This window comes from Eschrichtius robustus, chromosome 8 (assembly GCF_028021215.1).
Source record: "Eschrichtius robustus isolate mEscRob2 chromosome 8, mEscRob2.pri, whole genome shotgun sequence".
Taxonomy (NCBI): domain Eukaryota; kingdom Metazoa; phylum Chordata; class Mammalia; order Artiodactyla; family Eschrichtiidae; genus Eschrichtius; species Eschrichtius robustus.
The window spans coordinates 21,566,142-21,578,735 of NC_090831.1; the positions used below are offsets into that span (position 1 = coordinate 21,566,142).

At 33.9% G+C, this 12,594-nt stretch overlaps 1 protein-coding gene across 2 annotated transcripts in view; it reads left to right on the plus strand.

Moving 5' to 3' along the window:
• The window catches only part of PTPN12 (protein tyrosine phosphatase non-receptor type 12), an 89,489-nt gene that overhangs the window by 37,936 nt on the left and 38,959 nt on the right, over positions 1-12,594 (plus strand). For both annotated transcript variants that reach the window (XM_068550439.1, XM_068550440.1), the window contains exons 3-6: positions 6,099-6,175; positions 8,486-8,581; positions 9,375-9,413; positions 12,125-12,196. In XM_068550439.1, the coding sequence (XP_068406540.1) occupies positions 6,099-6,175; positions 8,486-8,581; positions 9,375-9,413; positions 12,125-12,196 (284 nt within the window). The remainder of the gene's footprint in view (positions 1-6,098; positions 6,176-8,485; positions 8,582-9,374; positions 9,414-12,124; positions 12,197-12,594) is intronic.

Sequence of the window (12,594 nt, forward strand, 5' to 3'; positions counted from 1 at the left end):
GTTCTTCTGAGTCCTTTGCATTTCCATATAAATTGTGAGATAAGCTTGTCAATTTCTGCAAAAAATCCTACTGGAATTTTGATAAGAGTTGTGATGAATCTGTGGATCAATTTAGGGAGAACTGCCATCTTAAACCATATTGACTCTTCCAATCTAAATGTCCATCAACAGATGAATGGATAAAGAAGGTATGAAATATATATATAGAATGTCTCTCTCCATTTATTTAGATCTTCTTTATTTCTCTCAGCAATGTTTTATGGTTTTCAGTGTACAAATCTTGTATTTCTTTTTAAAAAGTCTTTATGGTATTGTGAATGGAATTATTTTAATTGTATTTTCAAGTTCTTTATTACTAGTATATAGAAATACAATTTACATTTGCATGTTGATTTTTTTTTTTTTTTTAATCCACTGACCTCCCTGGGCTCATTTTTTTAAATTAATTTATTTCTGTATTTTTGGCTGTGTTGGGTCTTCGTTTCTGTGCGAGGGCTTTCTCTAGTTGCGGCAAGCGGGGGCCACTCTTCATCGCGGTGCGCGGGCCTCTAACTATCGCGGCCTCTCTTGTTGCAGAGCACAGGCTCCAGACGCGCAGGCTCAGTAGTTGTGGCTCACGGGCCTAGTTGCTCCGCGGCATGTGGGATCTTCCCAGACCAGGGCTCGAACCCGTGTCCCCTGCATTGGCAGGCAGATTCTCAACCACTGCGCCACCAGGGAAGCCCTGGACTCATTTATTTTAGTATTTAGTTTAGTATTTTTTTGTGAAAACTAGGATTTTTTACATATCAGAATCTTGTCATTTGCAACTAATGACCATTTTACTACTTCCTTTCCAATCTGAGTGTCTTTTTTGCCTTATTGCTCTGGCTAGAACCTCTAGTATATTGTTAGCTTGAAGTGGCAAGAGCAGACATCCTTGCTTTTGATCCATTAAAAGTAATTTCATCACTATTCAGAGATCACTTAGTTTTTTCTCAAGCCATCTTGGAGATTTGGTTTATTTTATGGTAGAACACTGAGGCTAGTCCTACAATTAAGAAATTTCTAGGTACTCTTGTGTCAAGGATGACCTGTGCTTTTGTCTGTTGAAAAGGGCTAAAACATCCCAATATTAATTATGGAGATCCTTTTATTTCTCAGACCTAGGATTTATCAATAGGTGTGTTTCCTTGGAGGCGACAACATATATTTTTGTTGTTGCAATAGGTGTTGATGTTTGTTCAAGAAAAAAATGTGGCTACTTTAAAGAGCCTCTTGTGTAGTGAATATTGGTTTTATCTATTTGGAATTGGGCTCTTGGGAGATTGTAGAGGCAGTCTGCAAAACCATGGAGAGGAATGATTGTTTTCATTTCTTTAATATTCTTTAAATTATTTCTATTCATGTTTATGCTTAATAACAGCACCAATGAAGAATATTAAAATATGCATTATGTGTTATACACAGCATAATATTGATTTTTAAATTCTCAATAATGTACTATGATTGGGACTTCCCTCACAGTCCAGTGGTTAAGACTCCGTGCTCCCAATGCCGGGGGCCCAGGTTCAATTGCTGGGAACCCTGGTTGGGGAACTAAGATCCCACATACCGCAACAAAGACCTGGCACAGCCTAAATAAATAAATAAATAAATAAATAAATAAATAGGTCGGGGAACTAAGATCCCACATACCACAATTAAGCCCGTGCTGCAACAAAGACCCAGCACAGCCTAATAAATAAATAAATGAAAAATAAATAAATAAACTTTTAAAAAATTATAAAAAAAAATATACTATGATTATATAGTATGAAGTAGTGACTGCAAAATTTGCCTGTGCTTTAGAGTTTTAAAAAAAGCCATTTCTTTTTTAAAAATTTTTATTGAAGCATTGTTGATTTACAATGTTGTGTTAATTTTTGCTGTACAGCAAAGTCATTCAGTTATACTTATATATTCTTTTTCATATTCCTTTCCATTATGGCTTATCACAGGATATTGAATACAGTTTCCTGTTCTATACAGTAGGACCTTGTTGTTTATCCATCCTGTATGTAATAGTTTGCATCTGCTAATCCCAAACTCCCAGTCCTTCTCTCCCCCTGCCACCCTCCCCCTTGGCAACCACAAGTCTGTAACCTATGTCTGTGAGTCTGTTTCTGTTTCATAGATATGTTCATTTGTGTCGTATTTCAGATTCCACATATAAGTGATATCATATGGTATTTGTCTTTCTCTTTCTGACTTACTTCACTTCGTATGAGAATCTCTAGGTCCATCCATGTTGCTGCGTGCAAAGGGCATTATTTCATTTAAAAAAAAAGCCATTTCTGTGCCCCATCTTGAACTGACTGAATCAAACTTACTGCAGAATATGCAACTTGGAAATCTTGCATCTTAATTTGCTTTTCCCAGTCCCCAGCTGCTGTATGATTAGCCATAGGTGAAATAAGATTGGCAAAATACTGTTAATTACTGAAGTTGGGTAATGGATAGATGGGGATTCATTATACTATCATATTTTTGTATATGCATAAAATTTTCCATCACAGAAAATTCGAAAAAAATTCCCAGCTTGCATGTCGCAAGCAGCTTGGCACAAGTCTTGACTATCATTTGGGAGCCACTGTTCTCATTTGTATTCACAATCCTCAAAACATTTACTAAGGATCCAATGGTAAACCAACTATTGTACAAAGTCTCTGGCTTTGAGATACTTTGAATAGAGGCTAACATGCCACATGAATAAGGGTAATTAATTGGGACCCATCATTTCTGGCAAACATGGTTGAGAGGAAGCTTCGTATAGTTACTTAACTGTCATTGTCCTAACTACTGAATTATTCTATTGTCATTTACCCAAAGCATAGGATTTTTTATGTGTATATTTCTTATCCCAAATGGCTTTTAAAAAAGACATGTAGGATGGAGTGAAATAAGAAACAAAGCATTGATAAACATGTAAACATTCTCCTTCCTGGAAACATGGTAAGGAGATACATAATTTTAATTGGAAGCTACTGTGTCTTTCTTATATATCTCTTCCTACAAATTTCCAAAGAAAATTTCACCAAAAATAAATAAATGAAATCGGCAGAACTGGGCCTTTGTACTAATGTATAAAATTCGGGTCATTGGCAAATAAATTAGTTATTCATTAGTTGTCCTTTTAAAAAGTTTGCTAAGAAGTTTATTTGTATCTGTTACCATTTCTGTATGTCTTTTTGTATTTTAATTGCCTTTAGTAGTCATTGTCCCTGGATTAGAAAGGACCAAAATGATAGTGGCATGTTACATGTTATGGCCCTTTCTAATCTGGAGACCATGAATCTTAGATAATCCTACTACTTTAGGGTTTCATAGGCCCAAAGTATGTCCCCAAATATTTATTTACTACAAAGGGAAAGATAGTAACTTCACAGTGGAGACTCCAGCTGACACCAAATTAACCAAGACCAAGGTTAACCTCACAAGTAACATGACATATTGACATCATGAACCCCTTGGTGTGTCTTCTCACTGAGGACACATGATTGTTCTCTGCTGTTCTGGAGAAAATGCGTAACCTCATTCCAGTCATAAGAAAAAAATCAGTCAAAGGAACTTTTATAGATTGGAAGAGAGTAAGGAGAAATAATAACAAAGTGTATTGTGGGATCCTGGAAAGAAAAAATATACTTTTTTTTAACTGGTAAAATTTGTATACAGTCTGTTGTGTAATTAATAGTATTGTAACAATGTTAGTTTTCTCATTTTGATAACTGTACTATGGTTATGTAAGTAAGATGTTAACATTAAGGGAAGATGAGTGAGGGATGTATGAGAATTCTCTATACTATTTTTGCAATTTTTCTGTAAATCTAAAATTAGTTCTAAATGAAAAGTTTTAAAAAATCTATCTGGGCTTCCCTGGTGGCGCGGTGGTTGAGAGTCTGCTTGCCAATGCAGGGGACGCGGGTTCGAGCCCTGGTCTGGGAAGATCCCGCATGCCGCAGAGCAACTGGGCCCGTGAGCCACAACTACTGAGCCTGCGCGTCTGGAGCCTGTGCTCTGCAACAACAGAGGCCGTGATAGTGAGAGGCCCGTGCACCGTGATGAAGAGTGGCCCCTGCTTGCCGCAACTAGAGAAAGCCCTTGCACAGAAACGAAGACCCAACACAGCTAAAAATAAAAATAAATAAATAAATAATTAAAAAAAAAATCTATCTGCACTACCTATGACCAAGGGCTGATTTTTTCTCTCTTTATATAGATTTCATATAAATCAGTAGGAAAACATAGACATATGGGGATAATGTTCAAAGGGTATAAACAAGCAGTTTTGGTAAAAGAAATACAAACAACTATATGAAAATACGCAACCATTTGCATAATTCAAGAAATGCAAGTCTGATGTCTTATTTTTTAGATTGTCAACTATTAAAATGTATGATAACACCCAGTTAGTTACTCTTACTAATAACACTTGCATAAGTTGGTATATACCTTTTAGAAGGCAAGTAGCAATTCCTCTGTTAGGAACTTACCCTCTCGTACTGCTGGTAACAGATACAAGTACTGCAGTGTTCATTGTAGTAGTGTGTCTAGTAAGAAAAAGTGGCCCATCAGTAGTGTAGCTAGTTAAATAAATAATGAAACGTCCATATAATGGATTCCATGTAACATTAAAAAAAGAGTAAGGTGATCTGTTTTTGCTCTGGGAAGAGTTCTAGGATATATTGATAACTGAAAAGTAACAAGGTTCAGAACAACATGTTTAGTATGATTGTATTTGTCTGCTTTTTCAAAGTATATAGGTATATGCATAAAAATTTCGGAATGAAAAAAGAACTTTAATAGTGTCTTTTTTGGAAAAGAGAGAGCCCTGGAATTCAAGGACAGGGGCAGTTCACTTTTCATCTTGTATCTTTTTTTTTTTTTTTTTAATATTATTTATTTATTTATTTGGCTGCGCCAGGTCTTAGTTGCGGCACACGGGATCTTTAGTTGCGGCATGCGGGCTCTTAGTTGCGGCATGTGGGATCTAGTTCCCTGACCAGGGATCGAACCTGGGCCCCCTGCATTGGGAGCATGGATTCTTAACCACTGGACCACCAGGGAAGTCTCATCTTGTATCTTTCTTTAAGATCTAATTTTTAAAAATCATAGTGATATTACCTTTATTTAAAAAATAAAACTACATAATTTTATAAAATTAATAAAATTTATATTTTGAGACTTTCTTGTAAAGATTTTTTTTACCCTAAGTGGAGATTACCTAATAATAAGTATCACTGGTGAAGTGCAGTGTTGAGCACTTTTCATACATCATCTTAATTCATTTATTTGTCACAGTTTACTTAATTTTTCTAATTTCTTGGGAAATACGAAAGTTAGATTTCCTTACAAGAACTTTGGCAAATGTATTTGTGTATAAATGGTTAGTGTTCATCACCTAGTATGCTTGTTAAAAACTGTAGAAACTTAAACCTCAGACTCTTGTATAGTAAACCTAGGACGATGCCCAGGAATTTGTATTTTAAAAGAGCTCCTGAGATTTATTCTGATTCCAACTTTAAAACACAGCTTTACAATCAGACTTCCTGTCAATATGTTAGAAATTATCCTGCTGGTACCTAGAGTCAATTTTCATTCATTTTTTTTTTTTTTTAATTTATTTATTTATTTTTGGCTGCGTTGGGTCTTTGTTGCTGCGCACGGGCTTTCTCTAGTTGTGGCAAGCCAGGGCTCCTCTTCGTTGCGGTGCGCTGGCTCCTCATTGCCGAGGCTTCTCTTGTTGCGGAGCACAGGCTCTAGGCACATGGGCTTCAGTAGTTGTGGCACACGGGCTCAGTAGTTGTGGCTCGTGGGCTCTAGAGAGTAGGCTCAGTAGTTGTGGCGCATGGGCTTAGTTGCTCTGCGGCATGTGGGATCTTCCCAGACCAGGGCTTGAACCTGTGTCCCCTGAATTGGCAGGCGGATTCTTAACCACTGCGCCACCAGGGAAGTCCCATTCATTATTTTTTAAAGTAAATAATTTTAGTTATTTATTTAATCTTGTTTATGGTTTGTTAGAAAAAAAACCTGTCTGCCAATGGGTCATAATTTATGAAATCCTTTTTTTTTTCTTGTAGTTGATCACAGCCGAGTTAAGTTGACTTTAAAGACCCCTTCTCAAGATTCAGACTATATCAATGCAAATTTTATTAAGGTATGTATTAACTTTAAATGGTGTTTCTCTGCCATATTTAATGTCTTCCTACATACTAATTCTATTAAAAAATTTTAAAATTGCCTAACATGATACCAACAGTAAAAGAAGTAAAAATAAAAGCACAGCCATGACATATGTTTATGGGCTTTCCTTCTAGCTTCCTTATTCATAAAGAGTTTTGCTTGGTTTTATGACAGTGGAGATAAAGTTTTTCTATTTTTGTTTCTTCTTTTACACTGAAGACTTATAAACACCTTACTGATTGCTAAATCTTCTCATTTGTCCCTTTGAGTTTAGGTACACAAATGTACATGGTCATTTCTGTTGTTGAACCGTATAGGTTGTTTCCAGTTTTTCTTGATAGTAATATTGCAGTGAACGTTGTTATTCTTTTTTTTTTTTAAGTTTTTAAAAAAAATTTATTTATTTTATTTATTTACTTTTGGCTGTGTTGGGTCTTCATTGTTGCCCACGGGCTTTCTCTAGTTGCAGCTAGTGGGGGCTACTCTTCGTTGCGGTGCGTGTGCTTCTCGTTGTGGTGGCTTCTCTCGTTGTGGAGCACGGGCTCTAGGCACGCAGGCTTCAGTAGTTGTGGCACGCGGGCTCTAGAGCGCAGGCTCAGTAGTTGTGGCACACGGGCTTAGCTGCTCCGCAGCATGTGGGATCTTCCTGGGCCAGGGCTCGAACCTGTGTCCCCTGCATTAGGCAGGCGGATTCTTAACCACTGTACCACCAGGGAAGCCCTGAACATTGTTATTCTTTTGAATAATTTCTTAGAATAAATTACCAGGGCTGGAATTACTGGGTAATACTGATTTAAAATTACAGAATATAAACTTAGATTAAAAACTTTTGGCAATTGTCACTATGTTTCAAGTGACAGCTGAAATGCAAGATTAAATATAGTCTTTATAGATAACCTTTTTTGGATACTCTTTGATCAAAAGCAGTCAAGTTTTTTACATATTTATCAGCAAAGAGAGATTCAAACTGCTACTTGAGTAAATAAAAGACTATTTTGTTCTGTTATTCTGTGCTTTTGAATCTTTCTAGTTATATGGCAGTATAATTTCAATTATTTTATATATGGTATTTATACTTTTTTTAAGGTTCTTTTTTTTAATTTTTAAAAAAATTTATTTTATTTATTTAATTTTGGCTGTGTTCGGTCTTCGTTGCTGCGCGCAAGCTTTCTCTAGTTGCGGTGAGCGGGGGCTACTCTTCCTTGAGGTGTGCAGGCTTCTCATTGCGGTGGCTTCTCTTGTTGTGGAGCATGGGCTCTAGGCACTCTGGCTTCAGTAGTTGTGGCATGCAGGTTCAGTAGTTGTGGCTCGCGGGCTCTAGAGTGCAGGCTCAGTAGTTGTGGCGCACGGGTTTAGTTGCTCCGCGGCATGTGGGATCTTCCCGGACCAGGGCTCGAACCCGTGTCCCCTGCACTGGCAGGCAGATTCTTAACCACTGCGCCACCAGGGAAGCCCCTATACATATCTTAATATAATATTTTGTTGAGAAAAATATTAAGGTGGTAAGAGTTATATGGTAAAATTAATATCTATGTCAACATTGAACAGTCATGGTTTCAAATAAAAACTGTTTTTACTAAAGAGTCAATTTTACTACAGTTATGGCAAAACCCAAAACTAATAGGTTAAACAAAAATTAACACGTAGGTAGTTCGTTCTTTCAGATATTATTGATGTTTATGTTCTTTCATAAGGACATCTGTTAAAAGTTCTAGTTTTTAATTGCACTTAATAACACTGACTCACTGTATGATTCAATTATGTGCTGGTTTAGTATTTTAGTCCACTATTTTGTTTGATATATTCTTGGGTTTACTATTAGAGTATACATAGTAGGTGCTTAAAACACTTTAAGTTGAATAAGTAACTAAAGGCAGTTATGGAAGAATCTAGGTAAGAAAGAACTATTAGCTAGTTCTAGTATTATCTTTTAGAATTGATGCATGCTTTTATGTTTCTGCTAGAGTTAGCTTTGTTGACTAGGTACTAAGGCTTTTGTTTTTAATTCCTAGGTAACTAATAATTTTAAAATTAGCACAAGGAGGTTTAATTATGAATTCTGTGCATCACGTCTAATAATTACACAAAAGTAGTTAACATTTCATCAGAAGCTGAAGTGAAATATATTTCGTCATGCTTTTATGTACTATTAAAGAAAAATTATTTGGAAATGGTTTAGGTGAAAACAGCAGTATTACTAATAAAATTTGAAAACTTAAAATTTAGGTAAGGAAATATTTTTGTTAATCATAATAAATATGAAATTTGCTTTTAACCCTTTTAGGGTGTTTATGGGCCAAAAGCATATGTGGCAACCCAAGGACCTTTAGCAAATACAGTAATAGATTTTTGGAGGATGATATGGGAGTACAATGTTGTAGTAAGTATTACATGTAATGACATGACTTTTGAGCCATAATGATATGTTAATTATAGCTAATGTTTATTAAAAAACTGCAACTGATGGCTAGGATTTCTCATTAAATTTTGACAAACTTGTTGAAATATTTCAAGAATAGGGTGTGATAATACTTTGAATCTTGTCCTATGTCAGTACTAATAAGACAACTACCAAATAAGATAGACTGATAGATGAGTGGAGGGAGAGCTATGTGATAAAAAACAATTATTGTGAAATGTTAATGGTAGAGAATAGATGGTACCTATACAGAGTTTACTGTAAAATTATTTCAACTTTGCTGTATGTTTGAAATATTACATTATAAAATGTTGGGATGGGTAAGCAAATGTAATAACCTTTATGACCAAAGACAGTTAAATACATTCAACCTTGATAATTTTATTAAATGTATATAAAGTATTGCTATTTTATTGGGTAAATATCCTGAATGCGTTACTTTAATATTATTTCAAAACACAGAAATAAGTCTCTAAGCTTCAAAAAATTTAATTCAAATCAAATACATCATGTTATTTGAAGCCAATTTAATTTGTTGATATTTAGTTAGTTAGCCCTTTACTTAGAAGGAATGATTTTGATCATTTCTTTAACTCATACTTTAATATTAAACCTACTTTTTTTTTTTTTGACAGGCCAGGCATACTTTTGCTCAGAATAAAAAATAATTCTTGAAATGTATATTTTATTGAAAAAACAAAATTGTGTTTAACTGATATATTCTTTATCTCATCCCACCCCGACTTCTTTTTAGATCATTGTAATGGCCTGTCGTGAATTTGAGATGGGAAGGGTATGTATAACTATTAACACTTAAAATAATTGTGGAGTATTCTTTTTATTACTTCATTTCTAGGGATATATATTCCTGGTCTTTTATTATACTCTTAGCCCGAGTTTTTAAAATAGTTACTTCTTTTCTTTTTTTGTGTTCTGCAGTTGCTTTTATTTCGTCAAAAGGAGCCACATAATCTCCAAGCCCATAAACTTTTATATTTTATAAATACATTTAATAGATTTTGTACTGTTACTTAGTAGTCTTCAAATATTTAATGGTGGTGTAAGTAGAACACTTTTTATGGATTGAATAAAATTGAGCAATAAAACTGAATTCAATAATTCTGATTAATTTTCATCAATTTACAGCTTGAATATTCTAATTTCTGTCTGCCAATACCACTACATCTTTGTAATTTATCTCCAAAGAGAAGAAAATTCCTTAATCTGAAATTTTTAACATTGGTAAAAACTCTGTCCAAGTGAAATTAGTTTCAAAACTGTTGTGATCTCCTGCAGCATCAATTCCTAAGTCTTCATTTTTAAGTGTGGGCTTCTATACATGTGAGAAACAAATCAAACAAATTATGTGATGATTTGAAATTTCCTTATACAAAGGTAGTTCATTAGTTAAAGTAAAAAGTCATTTTAAAGTTGTAAAACTTCTTACTAAAATTTTCAGTAAAGGATATGTTGCATAAAACAAGTTAATACATCTTTCAGTTATGTGAGATGTTATGATGTATAAATCATTGGAAAACTTTAGTTTTACTAGTAATTTTTGTCATTCCGCCCAACCATATCATTTACAAATAGTGGAAGTATTAGCAGTATTGGACAGAAAATGAACAGTCTAAGATTAGAAAATGAACAAACTGAGAAAGTAATTAAGTAATTGTAATTACAGTACAAACTGTTAAGTAATTAAGTTATCTGTTTAAGTATTGTCAGTATGTACTTCAGTACCATTACTATTAATCAGTGGTTAGGAAATTTAAATTTCACCTTCCTAATTTTTTTACAATTACTTTTAAGATTTAGGCTTTGTTTCTCTTCATTCTATTAATAAGCTCACACTGTATATCAGTAATAATACTTGAAAAATTAAGTTGTATTGCATGCAGAAATATTTGAAGCTAATTTTTTTTGATTCATAGTGTTTTGTTAGTAGTCAGTTTTGTTGTTTTGTCAGTTAGGACTATGAATTTATTTGATAACCTTGACTTTGACTTAGAATGTGACCTAATGGAAAGAGCACAGGTAATAAAATCAAACAGACCTACACTTTACTAGCAGTTGGAGCATGGTATATTGAACTGTCCCCTCTGAGCTTCAGCTTCCTCATCTCTGAAACGAATGATAAATTATTATAGATTATGTATATATGATGTTTAACACATAATTTTTGGTATCAATTGTAATGAGTTCATACCTGAAATATAAATACCAATATAATCATTACTCAGTTATTGCTCGTCTGAATGAGGGGCATGTTAGTCACAAGCTTTCATTCTTACTAAGTTAATCTTCTATAAACTTGTTTTCTGTTTCAAGATGTTAAAACTTTACTAGGCAAAACAACAAGAAAAAAAAACCCTTCAAAATAATTTAATTTTATCATTTTCTATAAACTTCTACTGGGAAATGAAGTTTGTGGCTTTAAGGCTTCTAAAGTATTAATAGTATTTAAGCTAAACTGACATACTAGGCAGTTCTACTTTGTTGCCCTGAGAGCAGTATTGTCAGCTTACAGTTAATTCTAGCCTATAGGTAACAATTCCACTTACTATATATATGGAACTATGAGAATTTAGTAAGAACTGATGTATTTCCCACTGCCAAAGGTTTATTTTAAGTTAAATTGTCACTTAAAGGGTTTCATTTTATTGGGTCTTGGTAAAATTGCGTCATTTCTTGCATCAGAATCACTGGATCTTCTGTAAAGTTAGGCTTTCATTCACTTACCTAAGTTTCTAAAATGATGGGGCTTGATATTAGAAACCAATGAAAATTGGATATTCTACTATATCTATACCTGTTTAAAATGGGAAAGTAAAAGGGGAAACTGTTCAATTACACTTTCTAGAATATCAAAAGTGGATAGTTTAAATAATACATTATTCTTGTATAGCGTTCCACCAGTGGAACATTTGAAATATACCCTTATTTAGTACTTGAAACAATCATATAAGATAAGGATTATTATTCCCATTTTTTACAGGTAAAGGAACTAAAGGTCAACCAAACAGTAAAATTGCTACTTGCAAAATTCTTCTGATACCAAGTGGAGTGCTCTTTCCACGATGCCACAGATTTTACACTTAACAAGAATTCAGCCAGTTATTATAGAGATTGTCATTTTACAAGCATTAAAACTTGCCTGGCAACTTTTTATACTTCATGGACCTCCTTGTGCCAGGCACTTTTTTTTTTAAGCGATTTTTCTTTTCTAGAGGAGGATCTTTGGAGTCTACTCTATATACCAAGCCGGTAGCAATGAACAGTTTATACACTTATGTTAATAAGGTTCTTATGACTAATCTTGGAGAGGTCATGGTAGCCCACCTTTATGGTTAGTTGGTTAAGTCTGAGAGCTCCTAGCTCCTTGCCTATTGATGGCAGTTTTTCTGTTTTCTGGGAAGGAAGAACAACCTGAACACAAAATATTTGTTAAAGTTCAAGTAAAACAAATTGTCAATTATTTACTAACTTTTTTTTGGAAAACAGAAAAAATGTGAGCGCTATTGGCCTTTGTATGGAGAAGACCCTATAACATTTGCACCATTTAAAATTTCTTGTGTAAGTACCTATTTTTATATATATTATTTAATCAGGTAATGAGTATGTTAGACTGATGAGTAATTAAATTATAATATGGTATGAACCTGGTTTTATATAAGCCAAGACTTCAGTGTTTTCATGTAAATCTACACTTAATAAACAAACATTAATAATAATGTTTGTTTTTATACTGCTTTTAAATTAATAAGCTTTGAGAATGACTTTTCATAAACGTATAATTTCCTTGTACCTTATTTTGTTAATTCTGTGTTAGTCTTTGTATATAAGTTGATCATAAGTGTTATGTATCTAAGAATAAACGAATAACTGCTTTGAGTGATCTATTTGAAAAGTGGTATAAAGTATTAGTTTCAAATTCAACAAATGAGAAAGATCCTTGATGACTGAAGTATAGT